At 38.8% G+C, this 27,676-nt stretch overlaps 1 protein-coding gene across 3 annotated transcripts; it reads left to right on the top strand.

The window, feature by feature from the left end:
* LOC134544190 (uncharacterized protein F13E9.13, mitochondrial) lies at positions 1-27,301 on the top strand. 3 transcript variants are annotated; one of them, XM_063388458.1, is made up of 7 exons: positions 1-566; positions 4,558-4,640; positions 4,913-5,050; positions 11,214-11,413; positions 14,775-14,902; positions 14,997-15,117; positions 27,014-27,298. In XM_063388458.1, exons 1-7 carry the CDS (start codon positions 473-475, stop codon positions 27,096-27,098), a joined length of 849 nt encoding a protein of 282 aa, XP_063244528.1. In that variant the 5' UTR covers positions 1-472; the 3' UTR covers positions 27,099-27,298. The 3 variants fall into 3 exon arrangements, with proteins under 3 accessions (XP_063244528.1, XP_063244529.1, XP_063244530.1); XM_063388459.1 differs by having other exon boundaries at positions 3-548; positions 27,014-27,288; XM_063388460.1 differs by lacking the exons at positions 1-566; positions 4,558-4,640 and having other exon boundaries at positions 4,954-5,050; positions 11,224-11,413; positions 27,014-27,301.
* The last annotated feature ends 375 nt before the right edge of the window (positions 27,302-27,676 follow it).

Genomic DNA, 27,676 nt, shown 5'->3' with positions numbered 1-27,676 from the left:
TTATAACTATGCATTACTATTATATCCTATAGCTTAAAATTATTGCTACATAAAATATATTTAAAAAAAAACTGTTCAGTTAAAGTTAAAAAAAAAAATAAAAGGATATTTTAGGAATTGATAAAGTGTAACTGATAGGCATAATTTGTCCAAAATCCCAACACAATGAACGTTGCAAATAGCGAATTAGTGGATGATCATACGAAATTACCCAGTTGATGATTTGCCCTTACAACTCTTCCTTGAAAGAAGGTGCATCACTGACATGATCATATTGACGAGCACATATTGCCCTTTCGAATAGAACGGCCTCCTGCTCAAAAAAGAGTCAGCGTATAAAACAAACCCCCTACCTTTGCGCGAAATTATCTAACTCCATGAGAATTACAATCACACTGGTTACGTTATTCAGTAAACGGCGTAAACGCCACGGATTAGGCCTTTTGAATTTAAAACTTGACCGGGAAGGGACATGCTTCGATTAAAACAAATATTTAGAGATACTAAATGTGCCGTAATTGGTATGATACATGCAGGTGCATTGCCAGGTGAAGTTCAGATCACAAGTATTTCTTTATTTTTATTATTCAATTCAGCATTTTGAATATTTTTGTGACGTTTGATGACTCGATATATTAATTATAAAGTGTTTGAAATGTTCAGATTGTTCTTCATTAGTTCCAGTACGGCCAGTCTAGGTTCAAGTTGACTTAAGGAGGGAATCATCTGGTGGAAATGACCCAGACTACCATGGACAATAATTACTTGAAACTGTGATGTTATACGAATAATTACATTTCTCAGTCATGGTGGATATGGAGCAGGGATTATCATAGACGTTAAAGGGGAATCATCTAAATAAGAAAAATAAACATTAATTGTAATTTACTGCAATTGGGCATAAACCTGGAGGCAAGGATGGTTCATCGCAATTAAACATCCTTTAATCTACTTAACACCTAACTTTACTTTTGACCACCCTCCCCTCAAACTTGCAATACTCCTAGCCTGATTTCACCCAGAAAGAGTGTTTGCCAAACCCTTTGAAGCATTTATCCTCCCTGTATTAACTTCCTTTTATAGCTTGTTTCCCTACTCTTTCTATCCTCTCTTACCCCTGACCTTGGGTGTACCCAGAGAGAGGGAGGGAGCAGCTGCCCCAATCCCTTTTCCTGTTCCTGAAGTGGAAACAAAACTAGGAGTAAGAACCTGTAACTAGAAAAAAATTTGTAACTAACCCTTACAAAATATTGTTCAAAAGATTGTTTTTTGATAATGCATTTTTGTTTTTATTTTACGGTGCACTGACCCTCCTCCTCTACAAAAGAGGTTTATTTTGGAAAACGCTCTTCTCCCTTTTGTCGAATTCCTAAAATGCCCTGCTTATATTTGAGCTGAATATGCCCTTGGCTCTGACTACCCTTAACAGCCTCACCAGCCTTTCTATGCTTCTCTCCCTGCAGTAATGAGCTTAGAGGGGAGGTCATCCCTCCTTCCCTGGAATCGGTAAGCCAGTTCGGACTGATCAGTCAGAACTAAACTGTCGTCAAAACTATCATGTGCATGTAAGGACGGTGAACTAATAAGTTGGAACTGATGGACTAACAAACTGATGGCTTCCCATCAAATTGGACTGAGGGCTTACGAGACTTACTGTGGTCTCGTAAGCCCTCAGTCCAAACTGCAGTGTGTTGGAATATCATCTTGTCAGTCCAAACAATCAGTCCATCCGTCCATCAGCCGAGTGTCGTGGCAGACATCTTTGGTTACTTGTTTTTTTTTTTCCTTTTTCAAACTAAAAGTACAACTGTTTCCAAAGTTTCTTCCATATTATATGATGAAATTATACATTTAACAGCAACGGCAACCAGAAGACTGATTGTGTGTGGTGGCCTTTACACTGCACTTACTCCAACACACCTGTCACTAGGTGTGGGTCTCATTCTGCAGCTGCATACTCCAGCATTGGCCTGACTAATTAGATTTTTACCTTCGGCCATTCTCCTTCAGGATTCTCACTACTTCCCTTATTCACTACCCTCTGCACTTACTTCCCTACCCTAGATCCTTCTCCAGGTATGTTTAACTTTATGCATTTTCCAATATTACCTTTTCCTTGCTAAAATTTTTTTTCTTAGAAAACTTTACAACTCTTAATATCTCTTAAAATCTTATTTTATTCAGTTCTGTTCAGTCCCCTTGCACATGCCTCTTCCCCCAGCATTTGCTACAACACAAAATCATCCTGACAGACTAAACTTGCATTTCATCTCCAAGTCATTCATCATGATCATGAACATCAGGGGCCTGATGTCATAATCTCAATTTCAGAATGTCCTCTGTTAAAATAAATCTACATCCAATTTACTACCATCTCGTTACTCACAACTCATCCACCTCTCTTATCGGCATGCTACGTGGCACCTTGTCAAACACCTTATCATAATCTATGTAGCACTCATCCACCTGCTTTCCTACATCCACAAAACCATGTATCAATCCAGTGAAGTTTCACAAGAATACCCCTTACTGAAAACATATGCCATTCATTCAACCACTCAATTATTCTTGGTTTTCCCTACCACAAATTTACGTGCAAACCTCTCCAGCAACTTCCCCAAAGTTGGATGTAAAGCTAACTGGCTCGTAGTTTGCAGGTTACAAATGATGATTACATTAAAATAATAGTTCACAGAAACTTATTTTTATTGGCAAACAGGAAACTAAAAATGGAGTATTTCTTAAATGGCACTATTGTTGAGGTTGCTTGGCTATGTTGTTGGGTTGTAGCTGTGTCGCAGGTGAAGGGCTAACAGACATTTGGGCAGCATTGCAGTCACCATCTTCAGGGTACCAAAAGCTTGCAATCCTAATAGCACTGTTGCTTAAAATCAGGGCTATATAAACTAAGTTATTACTGCAGATACTTTAAAATGTGTCCTATGACACAATAATGCCTTGAAAAAGTAAGAATTTTTAAGGTATTTAACTGGACGGGGAAAAAAAAATTTGTAATGGGTAGACGTGAGTTGGCACGAAGCTTGAGTTTGTTTTTCAAGTTAAATGTACATCCGAGAAGCGGACATAGTAGCAACTAGTCATGATGGAAGGTCTTCACCTCCCTGCCCGGCAGACCACGGTTTAAAAACACTGCAACAGATAACATAGGAAATGTAATATGATTTCTTTCATCTGCTGCCTCAAAGAGCCTTAACATTACTTTCTGAGAAATTGTGCGCGAAGTTTGCACATTGTTATTATGCTGTTTATGATAACATGTTATACTATAGTACGAAGGGGGGAAAAAAGTACATTTTGACAGAAAGTGCTGAATGTGACATTTTTTTCAGTTTCATCTTCAAGTATGTACTATATGCTTCTATTAGGATTGATACTATAGAGTTAGCTAGCATAGAACATAGTGTTTCATTATGAATAAAAACAGATAATGGTGATTCAAATGGTTGGATGAAGGTTACATAACTTCATCAATTTCTTTAGTCAAATACACACGCCAATCACCATTTGTCATCGTAAAAATCTGTGAAGTCAGTAGGGTTAATGAATAAAGGCTTAAGGTGCCAGCTTAGTTGAATGTGTATTTGTGTTGGTGAGGCGCTATAAGTACAACACTCACTGGTGCTTCTAGCGGTATCACCTGTAAGCGCAAGGCTCTGAACTGGCACACAGTCTTCTCGTCGTGCATGGGGCAGTTATGAGATTTGAGTGGTACTAGCCATAACATTATATGGCAGAGAAATGAAGATAAAGGTGTAATGTAAGTCACTTAAGTGCTTTCAAGAAAATGACAGGACATTTTATGTCTAAAAATTTCTCTGATAACAAACGTTCTAACCATTTTCACTCTCCTAAAAATACAGTTAAAATAGGTGGGGCCCTTAACATCTCAACATTTGTGTCATGAGAGACAATGAGAGTTGATGAGATGAGAATTGAGCAGCTGGATTGAGTCAGTGGAGGAAATGGGAGTACCTCAAGAAACTCCACCAGATGATGGCCACATCTGCCAAGTTTCCTACTTGCGGACAATCCAGGTTGGATCCCGCTGGGAATCAAATTGTATTGCTGTCTCTTGGGAGATGGTCAGATGGGTAATCTGAACACCGAACCACTGTGGTTCCATCTAGTTAGTTTCTTCTGAGGAAGATTTTTACCAATGTTTTTGATGTGCTGGAAGCAACTTATATAAAAGCATGCAAGTTTTATGTGCCTCTTATGGGAAACTGATTCAACAACTTGAATACTGATTAAAATTTCATATGCCATTGCTGGTTATACTGTATGTCAGAGAAAACTCAGTAACTGACACACACATACACACACACACAAACACACACACACAAAATGAATACACACACATACAGAAAACAAGCCAAAATCAGCTGATGTCAAAAGATTTTGGCTTGTTTACATATTAACTTTTCTTTTTATCCGTTATAAAGGTTTCTCTGAAATACAGTGTCACCAGTGAAAGTGTATGTCTATAAACACATTTAGGTAAATCAATATGCCCCTTGCACGACTACTGTTATCCAGGCACACCTCTCTACTGCGGCGACATTCAAAAAGTTTTGGACGATGCTTGCAGGGAGGCAGAATGCTATGCATCTTCCCACGTTGTGAGTATTAGCATCACACACTTTGTCACACTAAATTATTGTCAGATTTTTCACATTACAAATTATTCAGATACATAGAAATGGTTGTAATGTTATCTTTCACTTGACGATGAAGTATATATTCATTGCTCTAAAAATACTATTTGTTTAAATAATTATTTTCTTTAATTTACTATTGTAAACTATATTAATAAACATAGATAACCATAAGAATGATTAGAAGTAACTTGAAAATTGCTAAAGCAAGTCTATAAGAAAATTATTTGTTCTAGGATGGAGTGATGATTGAAAACATGAATGATATTCCATACGTACAAGCCAAGCATTTAGGTCCAGAAATCACTGCAACCATGACTCAGATCTGCTGTAAAGTTCGCCAGATACTACAGCCAACACCATGTGGAGTACAGGTATTGTTTTAAATTTTAAATTCTGAGTAAATTTTATGGTATATTTTAAGGTTAATACCAAACACCTGAAAGTTGACGACAGCTGTCGTGTCCATCCTGGTCCTTAGGCCTGCTGTTGCCCATAGCTGTTGGGTCCTGACATGAGTGTAGTGTAAAAAAGTGTTTGAGTGGTGCTTCGAGCGGTAAGCGCACCCGAGTGCGGGCGGCGGCTGGTGTGATATATGACAGTGCAATCTGACCCGGACCGCGTACTGTCTCCCACGCATCTCGTGCGTCCCCCTCCCCTGCTTCCGCTCGCCGTGCGCCGGTGCGTGGGAGTCAGTAGTAGCTCGCCTCTCATCCGCGACGGACGCGTCTGAGCGCTGCTCCGCGCTTCGCCACTAGCGACTCGTGAGTGGTTCGCCGTTTAGCAGCCAGTGCCTTAACGACATAGACAGAACTGCGGACATACATAGACCAAACTAAATGGCGTCTCGAGCAGCCGACAGCGCGAGGGGTGGCTGTTGTCTTGGCCCCCTGTTGTAAGACACAAGGTGAGAACCCGTTCACTCCCTGAGTTTTAGGCTGGCCGGCGCTCTCGTCCCGACAGGGAATCACTCGCAACAGGGGTCAGAGAGCCAGGTGTCGTCATTTGGAGCCTAATTTGTGTGGCTTCGAAAGCGCGAAAAAATTTGCAGTCGTATAATCCGCCATTTCAGCTGCAACAGCGACTCACGTAGGGACAGGTGCAGAGCGGAGACAGGAAGTCGGCGAGCGCAACTGATATGCGGCGTCGCACAAAGATTAAGTTTCCTTCCGGCTCGTCGAGTAAACTCAGCGGAGATAAGCTTCACGCCGCCAACACGCCAATAGTATCGCGTGACTGCTTCTTCCGGCTGAGGGAGCATTTTCTGTATCTTCGCGATAACACAGGCGCGACAACCGCGAGGTGGTGTGTGTGCGGGTACGAGACACCAGACTTTGGGTGAGGGAAGGCGGACCCCCTGTTCACCCGCGCCCCGCCACCGACGATTTCCCGACCTGTCGACCGGGTCGGACAGCCGCGACCATGGACAAACAGGACAGTAACGGGACAGTTAAAAACCTAATTGACTTTTTTCAAGGCACAGAAGGAACGGGCGCGGTCGATAACAAATCGGACGTGCGGTGCGCAGAGTACCTAAAAGCGACAACCGGAAGTGGATGTGTCAGTGCGAGTGACAGCACCAATGTGACGTGCGCGGCGCCGTACTGTCAGGGACAACAGGGGGAGATAGCGTGCTTTCACAGCTGTGCCGCTGTGAAACACAGCAAGTGCACAACTGACTTTTTCTGTGCCTAAACTGCGAGATAAAATAAAGGGCGAACAGATGGGACAAAAGACACAGACAGTCTGGTATGCGAGTGCGTCTGTCGCGCTACCGGAGTTCAGTGGACTGGAACACGAAGATCTGCGGGTGTTTCTAGGGACATGCCAGGACAGACTTGCATGCTATTCCATGCCCCCAGATGAATGGCCACCACGGGCGAGCGCTCAACTGCAGGGTCGCACCGAAGCATGGTGGACTATAACAGGGGATTATCGAGTGACTTGGGAAGCGTTTGCGGCGCAGTTAGAGCTGCGTTTCAATGACAGCAGAGTGCTGCCCTTCATCGTAGAGCTCCTGGTCGCCGAAATTCGCCCCTTCTTGAGGTCCGCGGCGGGAAGAAGACTCGAAGACTCGAAGACTTACTGTCGGTAGCGCAGGAAGTGGAGTAAGACTTGCAACACCTGTGGGCCACGCCCACACTGCCACCACGGCAACACGCACAACAGATGTCAAACCCCGGACTATATTCTGCCCCGCCAAAGGACGCCATGGCGGTAGTGCCGTATGTCATTGCGAGCGGACCACAGCAACGCGTCGCCGCACCACAATACCCGTCGCGGCGGAGTTGGCGGCAACCACGCGGGGAGGAGCAGCACGGACAAGGGGTCTGTGACGAGCGACCCCCCCACCGCCGATACTGCCTCAACGAGACCCATCACTGGCACCGGCGGTGCCCAGTCAAGGCCGCCCAAGTAAAGATGAGCGGAACTGGAACAACGTCGGCGGGAAATGACTAAGCAGGGGTGGGCAAGCAGCTGGGCCCCGACCCCCGATTCTCCTACCAGCCGAGCCACCCCGCCCACCTAACGCCGGTGGGGCTGGCCGACAACAGCGCGACGGGCCGCACCCTGGGTCGCAGACAAGCTCCCCTGCTGGCATCGCAGCCCTGGCAACCCTGACAGCAGTGACAGACGTGGAGGGAGAGCTGCCCCGACTCGGCCGCTTGGGGCCAGAAGGACCCGGGCTGCTCCGGATCCCCGTCCGTGCGAACGAGCGGGTGGTTTGCCGTTTAGCAGCCAGTGCCTTAACGACATAGACCGAACTAAATGGCGTCTCGAGCAGCCGACAGCTCGAGGGGTCGCTGTTGTCCTGGCTTCCTGTTGTAAATTAAAAGGTGAGAACCCGTTCACTCCCTGAGTTTTAGGCTGGCCGGCGTTCTCGTCACGACAGGGAATCACTCGCAACAGGGGTCAGAGAGCCAGGTGTCGTCAAAGTGAACTCTGAAACTTCTAGTAGAGATTTTTGGTTATCAACTAATCAATCCTTAGCTCTATCTTGATGCTAGAAAAATCAAGAAAATTAAGAATAAAAAACTTAGGATGTGTCAAATTAGTTCTAGAAAAATATACCAGTGATTTATTTTTACAAAGAACTGGAATGGAAAAACTACACTTTAATTTCTTTGATTGTGATAATGATTCTTATATAGTACTACATAAACACCCTACTGTATAACAAATAGAATATGTTTTGACTAACTTACTGCATCAAGAAATTGATTTTACAACTTCCGTAATCATACGATAACTGGACACAAGATGACTGCAAATGAAAGACGACAGTGAATATATTAAATCTTTCTGCTAAAGTTTTGATGCTGTATTTCATATGAACAATATTGAATAATGTTGTAAACTTCAGATTGTTTTTCTCTGATTACCTAATGTTCGGACTTTGTGACTTATGTCCTTGTTGTGTGAAGTGTTACTTGTGCCCCTTTTGCGTGTTGTATAAACAGTTCGGCAAGATGGCGGGCCGCATACAGTCGGGTCGTTTGTTTTGTATTTGGCTATCGTTTCGTTGTCATATTTGTATTCACTAAATCAGACTTTTAATATATTTATGGTCCTCCGGAAGAAATTCGTTGAAATAAAGAACACCTAATATAAACTAATTAAAACAACTTAGTTAAAATGTTTTACTTTTTGAAGTGAAATTTCTTTGCTGAGGGACACAATTTTCCAGCGTTACAAAAATTTAGATTGCATGAGGGGAATAGTTAGGTATGTGGTGGGGGGCCTGTAGAGGAGGAGAGTGGGTCAGCGGTGACACCACTCCAACACATGCGCTAGCGGTTGAATGGTAAGCCGTCAAGGGGGGGGGGGGATAGGCACATAGCGCAGCATGCTAGTATATGCTAGTTGTAATGGCCAGAAGGGGAGACAGCAGGGGAGAGGTAGAAATGATGCAGCAGTGGTGCTACAGAATTCTCGTAATACTGCTTGTGTTTGTCCATCCTCAGTTTTCGTAATGGCCAACGATTTACGCTACCGTATTAATTTAATTTAATTTAATGTATCTACAATTTATTTACTCATATGGAAAATAGTTATTTATTTGTGCAGTTAACTTTATAAGTATCGTTAATTTTTATGAGAATAGTGTAATTGAAAATGTAAAAAAGATGTATAGACTTAAGAGGTTAGCTTTATAAGTGTAATTTATTTTTATGTGAACTCTGCGATTTTAAATATCAAAAGGACTTGTAGACCTGTGAGATAGACTTTAGAAGTGTAATTTATGTTCGATTGGAGTGGTTTTTTTTTGTGCTTTAATTTTATTCAGTGTGATCAATATTTAACATCATGCATAAAATCAATAAAAATACAGAAGCAGATAAGAGGTATTATCAAAGGTAACATGGGAATAAACCACCAAAAGATGTGCCAAAAAATGCCAGTGAACAGATGTGAGAGTACAGGGCATAAATAAAGGCATTTTTTCATTTGAGATCATATCTACATCCTGACTATTCTAAATTATTATATCTTGTTCAATAAAAAAATACTAATTATTTATAATCTATCTATACCTAGTTTCCCTTCTGTCACGCATGCACTCCTTGCACACATTTTTTGTTACTGTATAATAATAACAATATTTACTGTCAAAATTGGATTGTGCAACCTCAATCTTACTACGGTGCTAACCTGCTGTGATAGATTTGAGTCCATACTACCACTGTTAAAATAAATTGCCACATCATCTACTACTTCTAGTTCACAATATTCTTGCCAATAAAGTTTTTTTAAACAATGCTTCATAATAAACAATACAATTTATACGTAGTCATATGCACTTTTGTTCTATGTAGAATAATAAGTGCTTCAGTAAGACTGTCTATACCTGGATGTTCAGGAGTAAAAGCGGGGGAAGGGGGGTATATATCCCCCTCCACACAAAATCTAAAAAAAAAAAAAAAACTATTATCATTAACAAAAGGAAAGAATTTGAAAGCAAACTACAGGCAAAAAGGTTCTAGGTTCTATACCTCCAAAATGAAATTCTGCATGCTCCTGTTGATGTTGCTTAGTTGTTTATTTTAAATTAGTGAAGTTTTTGCATTTTTATTGCTTTGTTTTTTACTCCCATAATATCAAATACAAATACATTAGGACAAAAGTATGTTAGTTTTCAAATGTAGACTAAATGTTTTCTTATACAGAATGTCTAAATTAATTAATAGCCAAACTCTGGTAATCAATTGTTCAGGTCAAAAGCTTTTAACGTTTTAACAACTTTTCACTATCTTATAAAAACGCTAATAATTATGAATATACTGAGGTTACAAAAAATCCAATTGCACCATTCGAAAGAGTGTTAAAGCACCTGACAGACAATTTTGTTTTCAATCTTCATAGTTAGTTAAAATTTGACTAATGAGGTCAAACATTTGAAAATGTGCCAGAAAAAATGTATATTTTTTATCATTTTCTGGATCTAAAAAAAAATCTAAAAATTGTTAAATTAACAAAAACATCTCATATAATGGACTTTTAAATTGGTGTACCCAGTAGTAGGGATAAAAAGGAATTTTTAATGTTAGAAAATGTAGTTAAAAATTAAAATTTTTTAGGCAGGGAAGGGAAGTTGGTGATTCTATCACTGCACTATTCTCCGTTCACTCTTACCTGTGTTTTGGTATAAACAAAGCCTCTTGTAAACAAACATTTTCATTGGCTGCCGGCCGCCGCGCACATTATTCGTGCGCAAGAAATAGTCCCTTGGTTACGTACCATTTGTAAGTATTTTTACACTGTCTTTTTTATAACAATTGTTGATATATAGCATTATAGCGATTCATCATTAATTTCCAATACAGTTTAATGTGTCAGCAAGTATGTACTTACAATTATGTTAGCAGACGCCGTGTGTACGGTGGCATAGACAAAAGGTACTGTACAGTGTACAGTTGATGCCCGGCGCAACATTTGCATTTCGGATTCGCGCGCGCACGGTTTGTTATGGCTGACGTCGGACCGAGTTTTGTAAAACACAGAACGGGAAAGCCTTTGAAAAGTGCACAGAAAACTATTGTGTTGAGTGTTTTTAAAACATTTTCAGACAAATATCCGGATTGTCGTGTGAACGATATTGCGAGTTTAACTGCGGAATTTAGGCGTGTTTCGAAGAGCAGTGTGCTTCGTGCAAGGAAAGAATTACAGGACACCGTGACATTAACATCTTCCGGGAAGAAAAGGAAACTTGAGTATCCTGTTATAATAACTTGTGATTATTTTGTGAAGACGGTTATTAGGCGTAAAGTGCATAGTTTTTTCTTCGCAAATGAACCACCTACGCTAAATAAAGTGCTATGGTGCTTCCTGTTATATTACGTCTCCGTTATTTTATTAGCACCGACTGTACTGAAGTGTGTGTGTTGCAACTAGTGCTTGGCGCGCCAGATGAATTCAGCCTATCACTTGCTGACGCGGCGCAGTGATACGGCGGTGTTTGTTTATTTCAGAACTCAGCTAAGAGTGAACGGAGAATAGCCAAGACAACAAACACTAGAGGAAAACTGATTGAAACAGGTTCTTGCAGGTGGCAATCGAGAAGCCGTCGCTGTGGCCCATGCGGCAGGTCTGCAGTTTGTCCGTGCGGAAGGATTTGTGTTCAGCCACGTCGCAGATGAAGGTTTCACAGACGCCTCGGCAGGCGTACTCTTCAGGTACCGCAGGAACATTGGGGCCAACAACGTACTCGTCTTCACGGACATCAAGAAGAAACACAGGCAAGATGAGAGTTTTAAAATAAGTGTTCCACTGCTATCCTAAGTAAATGTCACTATAGTGAAACCTCGTTAATAATAACTGTATAATAATAATAATAATAATAATAATAATAAATAATAATAATTGTTACGAACTCTTTTCAGTCTCTAGTTCAGAACAATATATGGCCACACAGGTAAACAATTATATTAATTAAATAATGGTTATTACAAACATCATAGGATGATGAAATGAAAAAGTGTGAATTTTCAACTGAAATATTACTGAAGCTATTTCCTTAGTTTAATATTTAATGGGGAAAACCACTAATAAAGTACATAAAATGTCATCCAAAATTATGGCATGTCACCTGTACGTAATTTCTGAAACTTTGGTGCATTTTGTTATTGTAAATGCTTGTTTAGAGTAGTGCAGTACAAATACCTTTTCAAACCACTGCTGTACTTAAATATTGTAATTCACTGTCCCTGGTGTGTGTGTGTCTATCTATACACACACACACACACACACACAGTGTGAGAGAGAGAGAGAGAGAAGAGAGAGAAAATAAGAGAAAGAAAGAAGAGAGAAAATAAGAGAAAGAAGAGAGAGAGAAGAAAGAAGAGAGAGAGAAGAGAAGAAAGAAGAGAAAGAGAAGAGAGAGGATAGAGAGAGAAAAGAGAGGGGTAACTGTATAAAATGATGTGCAAGTTATGTAGAGCACATTCTACAATTTTATCTTGTAGTTAAAAAAAAGAAAGTATTTATAGCATTTGTTTAATATTTTTTACAAAGGACATAAATTTGGTGATTAAACTAATTCTGTAGTTTAGGTAATACAAACCTTGTTATTACAAAGTGCTTAAATTATGGTCCCTTCAGATTTGTATTTATGAGGTTTGACTGTATGTATTTCATTATAGCGTGAATAACAAATGATACACCACTATGAAATGTAAATTTTTAACAATCTTGGTGTATACACAAAAACAATACAGTAGAATCCCGCCGATGCGACCCCCCTCTGATGCGTCCATTCCGTTTATACGACCATTTTTTAGAAACTGTGAAAAATTTGAGCAGAGAAAGTAGAAAATTTGAGTAAAATCGACTGAAAAACAAGTCTGTTTGTTACACTTTGTTGGGCGTTATGTGTTCACGTTTATCTTGGCGGGAGCTGTACTGTAAGCAGGCAGGCATACAAAAGACGGCTAAAAATAGATACCACCCCTCTAGACTGTCCACGCGGCAGTGTCTAGCCGAGCTCGGCGCCTCCACTATGCACGAAAAGCCGTCTCAGCTGTCATGTTATCTTACCCACCCGGCGGCTTGACGTCATACGTGACGTGACGCTTGCCTCTCCCATCCCCTGCTAATTCTTCAAGGCTCATCCCTCCCAGAGCCACAAACCATGTAAAAACAACCCCCCCCCCTCCTTTTTCAACTAACATTTCAACACATTCCCCTCCCTTATTTCAACCTTCTGCGTGAGAAACTGTCGGTGTGTTTTTTTTTTTTTTTTTTTTTTTTTTTTTTTACTCTGCGAAGGGACGAAGGGACGTGGAAAAGATAATTGCTTGAGCTGACAAAATAAACATAGCTGACGGCAGGGCGGGAGCGCATCCTGTCGGTCTGTCGCGGTGATTATCTACTCCAAAAACATGTCACAGCATTTCAGGATAGCATTGTTCATATATCTTTCGTTTATAGCCGAATGTTTTCTACCTGATACACACAAGTTCCTTCGCCACGTTTTGAACTAAAATAACAACCAGCCGGCTAGCATAGCAGAACTCGCGTGACGCGAATTCATTTAGCGCGAGTATTTTATGTATTTGGATATTTTTCCGGGGGGGGGGGGGGGGGTGGGGGGGGGGGGGTGTGTGTGTAATAATTGGCCCGAATTCTCTATTGCGACCATTCCGTTTATAAGTCCGTTTTTCCGGGAACCGTGAGGGGTCGCATCAGCGGGATTCTACTGTATTAGGCAGTTATCATGCTTGCTGTGTTTTATATTGGGTGAGAAAAAAAATGTTTTTGTGATTTTACAGGCATTTTACATTTATATCCATCAATTACTACTGTATGCATATGTGAATAGAAGTAAATGTGTGATTGTATGTACCGTATTTACTCGCGTATAGGTCGCTGCAATATTACCAGATTTGATGGGAAAAAAATGAAGTGCGACCTATATGTGAAGAAAAAGTTTATATAGGTATAGGCAAATTTATTTACAATGTACACATACAGTGAAACCCATTATTTACGTTACCGTTATTTACGTTTTCCCGTTATTTGCACTATATTCTTCAGGTCCCGTTTAGTTCCCAGTTAGTCCAATACAATACTTTCACGCAAATTACATCTCAAAAATCGAATCCATCCCGCTATTTACGTCATGTAACAACCATAAACAACCAGAAAATACCGTGGGTACTTTAAGAGTAGATAAGATTAGCTAGTAGGCCTAAAAACATTGTGAAAAACGTAACGTTTATAGTCGGCAATGAACATTTTAAATCGCAAAATATACATATTTTATAACATGAACAGTTGCTTTTATTTCTAAACATGTAATAATTTAAGCCTAGGCGTGTAAAAGTCTGAGTAATTATAGCAGGAGACAATCTAAAATGCACGAGGGAAAAACGTAAACTCACGAATGTATGAACGTGGCTGATTGTTAATTTCTGATACTGTATTTATGTCACAACTTAGCCGAAATACTGGTACGAGACAAACTTCACAAGATAAAATGAGCGGAGTCTTGGTAACTAATTTATAATTTCAGAAGTATTGTACAGTTGACGCATATTTTTTAAACTAACAATTTATTTCTGGGGATCGTAATTAATTAATTAATTATTGGTATCAAGACATCAAGATGAACGTAAACTTGAACATGTCACGGCAGCGAGAAAACTGGTGGGTATACCAATAAACTGGTATTATAACTGGACAAAACTGGTACACGGGAGGTGGAGCTTATATTTTTTTTCGCTAAGCTCGCATCTATTGGCTGGCTGCTGATGGAAGGTCACGAGTCTGGGCAGAGCATTGAGTGTGTTATACTGCGCATGCGCAGCTCAGTGAACAAAGAGAGCCAGCCGGCGCGCTGTAACAGCAGCTGATTGAGTACAATGACCTTTCTCCGCGCACGGCGCGCTATTGATGGTATATTTCCATCAATTTGCGGCCCTTTTTTAAATTTTTTTTTACTGTGGTTCAATGCGTATGTGTAATGAATTACCGGTGCGACCTATATGGGGGGAATCTTAAATACCAAATTCAAGACCTCAAATTATGGGTGCGACCTATCTGCGATGGCGACCTATATGCGAGTAAATACGGTAATTGTTTGGTTACTTTTGATTGTAGCTCTCACGCGATCACAAGCGACGTTGGAATAGAGGACACCGCTAGATCGGCAGAGTTTTTCTGCTCTGACGGTGTCATCATAACTGGGACGGCCACGGGGCAGCCAGCTGAACTGTCCGAACTCAGTGGTACGCAGATGCATATCCTGTCTCAGTGGTTGACATGGCCGTGGTGCTGGCCCTGCAGTAGGTTTTAAAACTAGCGTGCCGTGTCCTGTTTCAGCAGTGAAGAAGGTGTGTACAGGACCTGTGTTGGTTGGATCCGGAGTGACCATCGAGAATGTGACAGACTACTTGCAAGCAGATGCTGTCATCGTGGGAACTCATTTCAAGCATGGGGGAAAGTAAGTAGGAGACTGAAGTTGAGATTACAATAACAGTTTTAGTAAAAATATCCCTTGGAACGACGATGGCCAACATCCAGCCTGCAACACAGAGAATCTTTCAACAAAAAATATTATCAGGTCTTACTAGCCATCTCTGTTTGCACATTTAGACTAAATTGTCGCCAGACATTGCCATGAACTGTAATCCATATATTGTTTCATGGCTCTTCTTGGATTTAAATCTTTATTTTAATTTTTTTAAATACTATTTCTAAAAAATTAATTTTTTTCTTCATCACATTTCAGATATTGTATGCATAGAGGCAAGTTTTTATGGTTTTATTTTAAGGATAATTTCATTTTTTAAACAGGAGAAGCCAGTGTTTTTGTTTTTATTTTTACATATTATAAACCAACCGGTAGTTTATAGTAATTGAAATTTTATTTAATTTAAAAATTTGTATATTTTATTTTTGAAGTATTGCCACAACTTGTGTTTTGGGGAACTTTCTTCTTTTTCTTTCATTATACTTGATAGTAAATTTTAACAACGATATCTTTGGATTTTAAATACTTATTTGCCTATTTCCTCTATTCTTGCTTTTGAATTACAAGGTTGATGGAGGGTTTTTATTAGGAATGGGGAATTCGAATAGTGAGCATAAAAGAAAATGATAAGCAGCAGACTTGACTGAGACTTCGAGATATACGACTCTAAAATTTATATAAAAACTTATAGTTCATCGCTGACAATATTCATCAAGAACTACATAATCGTCATCGAAGATAGTCAGGAACTACATAGTCGTCATCGAAGATAGTCAAGAACTACATAGTCGTCATCGAGGATAGTAAAGAACTACATCATTATCAAGAATGTGAACAACTGTCCTTCATCATCATCAAGAATCACCGATTTGGAGACCCATCAACAACCAATCGCTGTCCACATCGGAACCTGTTCAACACCAAGCCGTATACACTGAGGGCCACTGTTCCTGTGGAGCCATCATTGTGAAGATCGAGAACTAGGACATCACTACGTCATTGCGAATGTAGTCACTGAGATGCACAGTTCACGGTATAGTTGAAATACCCTATCTTAAGGTTGTATTGTCCTTAACTTGCGGCATATTCTGAGGTAACTATGAACTACGAGAACTTGTTACATCATTCCAACGCCACAAGTTTCTAATTAGTAGCATTACATAGCCCAATAGCAGTTTATCAATCTTATTTCTGATTCACCTACTTACACCCATATAACTTGAGATATTAACTGAAGAGTCCCGATTGAGCTAAAATAAGTTAAAACTTTGTTACATTTGAATATAGCAAGATTTGTAATATCAAGTTCCAAGATATTATTGCAATATAAATACTAAATTTTTTATTTGAAGAGGTGTCCTATTACACCGGGTGTGCAATATTAATTAATCTTTTAAAACATTTTACTGATTATAGTTATTCGTGTAAAAATTCAAATTATAATGTTATAATGTGAAAACCATTTCATTTTCATTAATACAACTACGTAGTAATATTACAACAGTGAATTGTTTGTGTTATTCTTTGAATTGGAATGAAAATTAAGATCAATGATAAAGTATAATTTTGTGTGTGTTAATAACACAGTGGATAACCTTAACGTAACGTATTATTGATTGTTATTGATTCACCACCAATAATTATAAACATATACTTAGAGATCATATATGTTCTTTAGAGCTTCTCAAATTTGGTAGTAACCAAATTACTATCTTTGTTGGTCTGCCAATAACTGGGCTAGGCATATTGATATCGGTGGTCACAATATTGTATTTATTCATTAAAAGTGTGCGTTATTCAACAAATATAAAACTAAAATATTTTAAAATAATTATTTCACCAAAATAGTCTTATTTTTATTGACACCTGATGCACATATACAGTAAAATCATTAGTAATAACAAGAAGCATCTCTAGAACAGAACTATTCAGAAAAAGCAAAATAATTATTGATTGTTATTGATTCACCACCAATAATTCTAAACATATACTCAGAGATCATATATGTTCTTTAGAGCTTCTCAAATTTGGTAGTAACCAAATTACTATCTTTGTTGGTCTGCCAATAACTAATGGGAAATAAGTTTTGAAATTCATTGACACTCAGTATCAAACATTAATTAACCACTTTACCCGAATTAACACGGGTTATATAAAGTGGTAATTTTATGATAACCCGAGTATACTCGTGACACATTTCACTTTGCTGTCCTTCGTTATGTATCCCGAATATTTCCGTCGTGTTTCTTCGCTCTTGTAGTTTACTTTTTTCCGTGTAGATTGCGCCACATATTGACTATCTGTGTACACTTCAAGCTTTGTAACATAGATGGCAGCTCTGTGCGCTTGCCGACGCGCAAGATGATAAGCGTGTTCATGAAACATTCGTAACTTACACCTGTTTGTTTACAAATATTTAGTTTATCATTTCCTTGACAGGGTGCAGTTTCTATTTAGATTTCATTACCTTACCGTGCACAGTGCAGTGATCAGAGACAAAAATTTTTTTCGCGAGTTTTGCGACACTCAAGTAGACAATTATTTCGTTTTCGTGTTCGTATTTCATAAATAATTGTATGAATATACAACTGAATATTTTTATTTTGAGTTAGTTTTGCCGTGGATATTGTCATACTTTTTGCGATGTTTTCTTTTGTATTCGGGTACGAATGTAAAATGTAATTTGTGAATTTCTTTCAGTGATTTTTATTTTGGTTTTGAAATGGAAAGAGACGAGTTAGTGGATATTGAAGGATCGGATTCAGAAGATGCTGTAGCAGAAAATGGAAGTGATACGGTGTACACAAGTTCTGACACTGGTTATGACAGTAAAGATTCGGAAAGTGACAATGTTCTTCAGTCTGCACGTCAGTGGTGCAAAATCAACACTGTTCCTTCATCACCGGCACCCCCAAACTATGCATTCCATGGTACTCCTGCAGTGAATTTCATAGTAAGTGAGGATGCTGACATACTTTTGTTTTTCCACCAGTTTTTTGACGATGACCTTGTGAAACTTATTACTGACGAGACAAATAGATATGCTAATCAGTGTCAAATGAACTCACCTGGTAATTCAAATCGGGTGTGGCAACCTGTGCAATGTGATAAAATGCATGTTTTTTTTTTGCTCTGAATATTTTGCAAAGTATTGTAAAAAAAAAACCGAACTGACACAGTACTGGTCAAAAAAATCCACCAATTTTGACTCCATTTTTTCCACAGTGTATGTCTTCAAGAAGGTTTTTACAGATAAAACATATTTACATTTTTCCAACAATGAAGACTACAATCCAGACAATCACCCTAGTCCTAAGCTGAATAAAATTTGGCCTGTTTACAACATTCTGGTTGAAAAGTTTCGTAACCTGTGTACGCCTTGTCAGCACATCACAATAGACGAAAGCCTGCTTCTCTATAAAGGCCGTTTGGGATGGGTTTAGTACATTCCTCTGAAAAGAGCCAGGTATGGTATAAAAACGTACCTTCTGTGTGAATCTAAGTCAGGGTATGTCTGGAACTTCATAATTTACACAGGGAAAGGCACTGTGCTTGGGAATGAGTTCACTGATTTACCAGTATCCTCGCAAGTTGTGATGAATCTCATCAAGCCTCTACTCAACAAAGGCTATTGCCTAACAATGGACATTTTTTATAATTCGCCACAGTTAGCCGACTTGTTGATTTCGCACAAAACAGACGTTTATGGGACATTGAGACCAACGAGAAAAGATGTCCCCAAGACCTTGCGAGAGACAAAATTGCGTAAAGGGGAAATAACCGGGTACCAGCGTGGAAAGGTGTGTGTAATGAAATGGAAAGACAAAAAAGATATCTGCTTGATTTCAACTGTACATAACACTGAAATGGTGAAGGTCACAAAAAAAGGCGAAGATAAATTGAAACCAAAAGTGGTAGTTGCTTACAATGATACCATGGGAGGAGTAGATCGTGTAGATAAATATCTGTCAGACTATACCGTTCCAAGGAAAAGAGGCAAGAAATACTACAGGAATTTTTTTTCCCACCTTCTAGATCTTTCACTGTGGAATTCATTTGTATTGTACAGGAAATCTGGAGGAAGTAAGTCAGCATTGCAGTATCGGATGGAGCTAGTGAAACTAACCATGGAGAAATGCCACCATCCTGAATACGCAGCCAAACATGGTCGTCCTGGGAAAACACCTCCACCAATGAGGCTAACAGGGTGCCATTTTCCTGAAACATTGCTTCCAACCGAGAAAAAGTCTAATCCAACATGACAATGTGGAATGTGCAGTAGAGTGCGTGATGGAAAGGGCAAAAGAATTCGAAGGGAAACAAGATATTTCTGCCCAGACTGTAATGTGCCTCTGTGCGTTACTCCTTGTTTTAGAGTGTACCACACTACATCAAATATATAGAATGCTATAGCACGTAGCTTTTACCTAAAACAACAATAGCGTGTGGGTAAGAATTTACATTTCGCTTTAGACAGTTTTGCATGTAGGTAATTTTTATTGGATTTGTTTTTATTGTTTTTATCATTTTTTATTATAAAGTGTATCCATTATGAGCCAAATTATTTTAAAATATAACATTTATTTGTGGTTTTCTATAGCAAGGGTATGCATAAAATATAATGTGTATTATTTTAAACTCTATTCATGTACTTCATTTTCGTATTATAGAAAGTATTATACATTTGGAACATTTTTATGGTTTTTTTCCAGACTGTGTGTGACAAATAATGTGTACCGTATTCACTCGCGTAATGTCCGCACCCTTTATTTATATATCCTTAAAAGAAAAAATTAAAAATTTGCATAATGTCCGCACCAGTCGTCTACGGCGGGCAACACAACTTTGGCCACCCCTAAAGGACGCAGTACGAATGGAAAGTTGACGGCTCTGTAAATAAAGCCGTGACCTTGAGCTGTCCTTTCTCTCCTGTCCTGAAAGGGTGGGGAAATTCGTTGAACTGAACAAAGCACGGTAACGGTAAACACAGCTGACCAACACGCATGCAAGTTCAAGGCATGAGTTTCCCGTCGAGTTTTGTAGTGTAGAGTACAGAATGGGTAAATATAAATCCTTCACTGCGCGGTTTAAATTAAGAGTTGTTTGTTATGCTGAAGAGCATGGGAACAGGGCTGCTGAAAGGGAGTTTGAAGTGCATGAAAAAAGTGTTCGTCAGTGGTAGAAAATAAAAGAACAGTTGCAGTCAACAAATGCAACACGGTGTGCGTTTCGCGGACCCAAGGCTGGGAAGTTCCCAGAACTTGAAGTTAAAGTTTTAAACTATATACATGAATTAAGAAGTAATGCCTGTGCTGTTTCGTATGAAATGGTTCAAGTAAAGGCGCGGGAAATTGCGCGTTCCATGAATACACTGCATAACGAATTCAAGGCTAGTCGTGGATGGATCACATAATTTATGAGGCGGAACAACCTTTCTCTGCGACGAAAAACATCACCGAGTCAAAAATTGCCGAAAGAATATAACGAAAAGTTACTGCAGTTTCAGCGATTCATCATTAAGCAGAGAAAAACTCATGATTACCTACTCTCACAAATAGGTAATGCTGACCAAACTCCGGTATACTTTGAGATGCCGCAAAGTACGACGATTAGTCCGAGGGGAGCATCAAGTGTTACCGTTCGTACAACCCGAAACGAAAAGTTACGCTGTACAGTTATGCTAGCGGTAACGGCTGACGGGCAGAAACTGCTGCCATACATCATTTTCAAGAGGAAAACAATGCCAAAAGGCACTAGCTTTCTACGTGGTGTGCATGTGCGGGTCTAAGAGAAAGGCTGGATGGACGCCCCCCTTGTGAAAGACTGGCTAAAAACTGTATGGAATCGTCGACCCGGTGCTCTTCTGAAGAAACAATCGTTACTTGTGTGGGATAGTTTCCAAGCACATCTTGTGGAAGATGTCAAAGGTGACCTGTCTGAAGGCAAGACCGACATAGCTGTAATTCCGGGAGGCCTGACATCTGTCCTGCAGCCCCTAGATGTCTCCCTCAACAAACCTTTTAAGGGACACCTTCGCAGACTCTACTCTGAATGGATGGCAGACAATAATCACGAACTCACTCCAGGGGGAAAACTAAAAAGACCATCGCTAACCCAGATATGCGACTGGGTGAGACAAAGCTGGGCACTCATCACTGAAGCTATGGTGGTAAAAAAGCTTCAAAAAGACTGGCATCACCGTCGCTCTCGATGGAACTGAAGACGATGTAATCTGGGAAGATACAGATGACGACAGGAGCGATGCTGACGCAGAAAGCAGTAACGCCGAGGAAGATGATAGCGACGCGTCGGTAGCAGATTAGAAAGTGATGTGTTGAGAAAGACTTACATTTTTTTAAACTCTTAAGTGTATAATTTTCTTTTAAATTAGGTTTTCGTGACATTTACCTATTTGAAATTGCAGTTACTAAAATGCAGACTAAATTAACATTTTAAGTGCTGTTGCAGTATCAGTTTTTTTTGGGTAAGTTCATTATTTGAACTGTTTTAATGTTATGTTATATTTATAAAAAAAAATTAACATCACATTTGCTGACATGGATCAGTCTTGTTTTCTGTTGAGGTAAGACACGCAGCGCAGCGTAAAAGAAACGTCAACTTTAATTAGTGTGTACCCTGTTTTACGTGTCAGGACAGAACAGAACCCCTCTTTGTTTACATTTGGTTGGAATCCCTCCCTTGGCCATTCTCACGCTCTAAATGTTTCCTTCCCCTTCCTCCTTCTCTACGTCACGAAGGCCATCAGATTGGCGGGAGGGAGGGGAGTACAGTGCGCAGCAGATGTGGAACTGGTGAGTCACTGCGCTGTTGCCAGCTCGCTGGTTCCCTACGCGCCGCACGTAAGGATATGGTACGGCTAAAATATTGCAGCCGTGCCGTTAATAGCCGTTTTAATCCATCACATTAATAAGGCACACGTAACCGCACTTATTTCAGTGTAGCGCGTAATTTTTTTTAATGTTCCGGCAGGTGCGAGACAGTTACCGGTGGCAATTACAGCAAAGTAAACATGGTCTAAGCTGGGTTGTTTGCAAGCGATCCCGCAGCAATATTCTTTTAAAATAGCTAGTGAAATCCAAATTGATTTTAGATACGTTTTGTGCCTTTTTAGTAATAATTAAGACACAAAATTTTGTATTATTTGTATTTTTCCTCGCATAATGTCCGCACCCCATTTTTTGGGCCAAAAATGTGGTCAAATTACTGCGGACATTACGCGAGTGATTACGGTACTTATGTAAACTTTGTTTCATGTATATTATTAATTGTATTGATCTTATTTAATATTTTGGCCATTTATTACTGGCATATGTAATTTTGGAATACATATAAATTTTATTACTCTTCATTAGTGTATATTGTGAAAACTTTTTGCATCAAAATTTTGTACGAATTTTTTCCTAAAAATAATATGTTATAACTTAATACAAATGTAATTAATTACTTGTAATTAAATCGATTCACAAAATATGACAAAATATTACATGATTTGCATTTCCGCTGCAAGAAAAACATATTTACGCCGACATATTGACTGGCCGAGTTAACTCGGGATAAAACTGTGGTAAAGTTATCGTCCTTTATATTTCATAAAAAAAAAATTAAAAAAAAAAAAGGCCAACTGTTTTTCGTTACATTTCTAAACTACTTTTCAATTTTGTAATAAAAAAAATGTTTTTTTCGGAACAGATTTTGAAAATGTTAAGTGGTTAAAATTGCTGATACTTTTAATCTATTATTATTTTGTACAGACAAGTGTTTAAACCACTAAAACATACTATTCCTTTTAAGTATGTGATGTTTCCACAATATTAAATGTAATCTATATTCTGTACTACAACCGAGTTTGTTTATGACATTGTGGTGTAGTCCCACACACTGCTTGTTTTGGATGGCAGATGATGAAATATTAAATAGGTGAATGTTTGCAAATTTTTGATGATGTCCGACATTAAAATGTAGGTAAATAAAAATGTTGGAAATGTTGGTGATTAAATGTTTTGTGTATAAACAGTAAAAGAATAAAATGAAAACCCTAGAAGACTACCCATTAATAATCACACTTACTTATGCTATTAAACTATCAAATAAATACATAAAATACAAAATAGTAAATAATGTAAATAATTAATTTACCTACTACAAAAATTATGTTTCTGAAAAGAAAAAAATTTGAGTGCAAATAAAAAATTATATTAATGTAATAGGTTGATTTAATATTAAGATATATTAACAATTAAGATAACCAATACTCAACCCAGTCACCATTTTATCCTATTTTTGGCTTGGCCAATGGTTATGAAGATGTTGAGTTGAAATTGTATACAAATTAATTTTCAGTTATTCTCAGACGTTTTTATATTTTGAAAAGTTAAAATAATATTTATAATCCACCGTAGCTAGTATGCAAAACAGTTCGAAATATACTTTTTATACCTTTAGGTACATCCTGGTAACATGCAAATGAATGACAGAGGCCTGTTTGGAATTTGAGGTGAAAATTAAAAAAATGGTCAGAACTTAGTGACAGTAATCTTAATCAGAAGCTGAAGCTGAGGAAAACTTTACCGTTATCTGCTGCCAGGCCTTGGAGGAGCGTGAAGTCGTCAGCGTCACCGCTGGAAACTTCGATGAGACAAAGGCGAATGAAAATCATTGTGGTAGCTCAACTTAATATTGGATGGACTCCTTCATATATGACATTAAACTTTGCTTCAACACTAGGATTTGGAAGACCAGAATATTTACTCCTGCATACTCTTATTAGCGCGAGGTTGCCTTCACGTAAGTACCAGTCTTCTTGATGACAACTGCAACTCAGTTTAAGTTGTGCAGTTGGATTTTAGTTATCTTCTAATCCAGTGATGGCCAACCAGCGGCCTATGATATCATATAGCTCAGCAGGGCCCACCTAAAGAATCTTTTGACAAATAAATATTAACAATGTCGGAGAGAGGGTGAACCTAACCTCAACAGCTTAAAGAACAACAAGCGGTGAGTGCGGTGTCAGATAAAATTTTAACAAACAAACTCTGTACATATTATATAACATCTCTTCGAAAGGTATTACTGATTCCTATTTTCTGGGAGTTTAATAGCAGCAGCTTCCAATTGCAGATAAACTCGAGCTGTGAAAACTTTACATAAACGAATATTAATACCTTGAAAAGCTCATTACAATATTAATTGCACGTGTTTCCATGAAAAAGTAAGAGGAAGGGATTGAAGCCACAATAAGACTCTATTATGACTGGAACATGAAAATTCATAACAAAATTAATATAATTTATAATCAATATGCCAGAGCTCTTTTACGCTAACTATGAGGCTTAACCTTGAACAACTCGTTTTAGCCTTTGCGAGCAAATATTCAGTTCTTAAACAAAACTTATGGGCTCATTCAAAATCATTACTCATTTACAGCTAACACTTGGGCACGTTAAAGTCATGTATGACTCAATAAAAGGCCCAGCACTTGAAATTTAAAATTTACAGTAACACTATTACCCTATACTGCTGGTGCGTGGATATTAAAAGCCATATTTCAAGAAAACATAAATAACCATTTACACAGTACCAAATACAGCAAATTTGACTCATGAATTATGATAAATAATGTGAAATCTTCCTTGTGGATTAACAACATCCTGTATCACCTGCTAAACCTGTAGGCTTCTGGCGAGTTGTCCTGGGAAGACAGGCGACTTCCCCGCATTCACTTGAAAAAGGGAACCTCGGACTCCCGCAGGAAACGGCTGGATAACGTCACCACTACGTAGTTCCCACAGCTCCAGTTGGTCCAGAAACGTCTGACTTGTTTCCACGCTCGCACCAAGACCAGAAAGGACTGTCACCAACAGGACCTCGGACTCCACAGCAAACGCCTCGAGGGTGTCACCACAGCGCAGCTCCCACAGCTCCACTTGATGCAGGAACGTCTACCTCGTCTCCACACTCGCACCAGGACAGGCGAGCTGCTGACTCCCAACTTGGACGTAATTACCAGTGTTCTTCCGGGATCAGTTTGCAGCAACCCCAGCTCAATATGGCTACTTGATTCCTATATCGTCACCACAAGATAGAAGTAAATCTTCCAAGATATCAAAATATTCCCAGTAAACATTAGGAGTGATATCTGGAGGTAAGTAGATAGTTTTGAGGAATAACGATTTGTTAGACGTTAATTTTATTTTCAGCAAGACAGCTTCGATACCGGGAAAGTCGTAAACATACACTGGTTGAACTGATAAAAATTTGTGCTTGTTAACAGCTGACAGGACACCGCCACCTCTTTTCTTCATTGTCAGTTGAAAATTTCTATCATCTCTAATAACTAAATATCGGTCGGTAAAATAGTGTGAGTTTATGCCATTTCCCTTGAGCCAAGTTTCGGCCAAGCATATATACATAATGTCATAATGAGAGCTACCAAGATTTTCAGAAAATTCAACAGATTTCATTTTTAAGCCTCTCACATTTTGATAAGCAATTAAATATTCTTCAGAAAAAGGCTTCACAGACGGAGATTATGATGCTCCTCCGAGCACCGAGGTAGAAGTGGGTGAAACAGGTCTGGAAGAAATGTTGAGCTCCTCTGTTACGGAGACATTGTTTAGAATTTGATGTTGATGCAATTTACCATAAAAGTGGCTTGTCAAACAACCACTTGGCCAGAATACAATATTATTGATTCTGTTAAAAGTAATCTTTCAGCACTGAAACATGGAAAGAAGCATGAGTTTAATTTTGTTATAAATTTTGTCACTTTAATTTGAGACAAGTTGAGTTAATTAGATATATAGTCATTGATTTCTTGTTCTTGCACAGCTGGATCAAATATGGTTACAAAGAGTACCTTTGTTTTTTCATAAGTAGGTTTGGGTATAATTTTTAGAGTGGATTTATTTCTGATACCCATTTGCATAGTTGTTTTCTTCTTTTCAGTTTCATGTTTTGTTTCAGAGTGACCAGTAGATTTGGATTTGAGCCCATATTGCAACAAGGTGAAGCCTTTGCTGTCAACATATTGGTTGTTTTCTTTAGTGCTCTTGACACTGCGCAAATCACGCTGAGTTGAAAATAGGTCATGAGGCGGACTGTGGTTATCAGAGTTGTTCTGAGAATCCGCACGGTCAGCTAACTTGGTGACGAAAGGCTTCTTCAGGGCTTGACTATATGAAGTTTCATAATCTCTGTTGAAATTTAGTTTTTCTTTGATATGAATCAATTCTAGCCTAATTTCCACTGTTTCTGCTCTAGAGTCCATGAGTAGGTTTTTGAGGACGAGATTCTCATTTTTCAAATCATCGACCTTTTCATACTGCATTCATGATTTTGAATAAATTCATATTCACTGATTCCAACATGGTTATTTCGAAGGTTTTTTTTTTGGGGGGGGGGGGGGGGGGGGGGGGAACTTAAACATGATCTCACTAACATTGAAGTCTAGAAATAATATGGATAAATCACTACGGGGTAAAATAAAACCCGCAAAATCAGATTATCAAGTACTGATGAATTAATTATAATTAATTCTGTGCACTAACGAGGGAATTAAATAAGGTTATCACTTCGAAAACATCAAGGCGTGCCTGAAACACATCCGTTAACTCTGAACATTCGGCCGCAACTCGCAACATACGTATTTTGAAAGGCAGATGTGAGGTGTTTTTAGTAAATGGACAATAAAATAAAATTTTTTTCCAGGGGATTGCTTTTCTCCCCCTAGTTCTGCCACAGATATTCTGAAATGTTTTACATGTATACTACAATTGAATGTGTTTAGTGCCAATTTGTCTCTCATATGCTTTTTTATAAAATCATGTTGCCTTAATTTTTTTTATAGGTGGCAAAATCAAGTAGATGGCAACCGAGTGAAGTTGTTCATGAACAAAATGTGTGAAGCAAGGTTAATGGCAGAAAAAATTTAATGACATTTGAAAATAAACTGTTTTCATTATTATGTTGTTTGTGTGCTATTAAACCAGGTTAAAAAGTTTTTTTTTGCTGGTGTTTGTTTCTCCTCAAAAGTGTACATTGATGGGATCAATTTTTTAGTTGAGACCTGAATAATTCATAATTGTGATAAATTTGAAAAACTGAAACAGCATTTTCAATTTCCCCCCCCCATCTTTTACACAAATCTCTTTGCAAAAAGGATCTCATTTTAGAATGTTATGTTTTCACAACTTACTCATCAAAATAATCTCGAAAATGATGCAACATAAAGAAAAATGCATAGAATAAAAATTGTAGCAATTTTTTTATAATGGAAAACTATCTTAAATAAATTTTTGGTATCTGTTTAAATTTATTGGTAATCTCCACATACCCTGCTGTGCCATTGTTTTGTACTTCTTCCACTCCAACTAGCAGTCATTATATGGACTGTCAGCTCTTGGAAGAGCTTGGTTGAAAAACTACATGCTCTAAACCGCATCACTTGTGCCAATTTTTACTGCCTTCTGAACTGGTACGGGTGACAGATTAGACAAGATATTGCTTTGGA

This window comes from Bacillus rossius, chromosome 1 (genome assembly GCF_032445375.1).
Source record: "Bacillus rossius redtenbacheri isolate Brsri chromosome 1, Brsri_v3, whole genome shotgun sequence".
Taxonomy (NCBI): domain Eukaryota; kingdom Metazoa; phylum Arthropoda; class Insecta; order Phasmatodea; family Bacillidae; genus Bacillus; species Bacillus rossius.
This window is presented reverse-complemented; position numbering and strand designations above follow the sequence as displayed.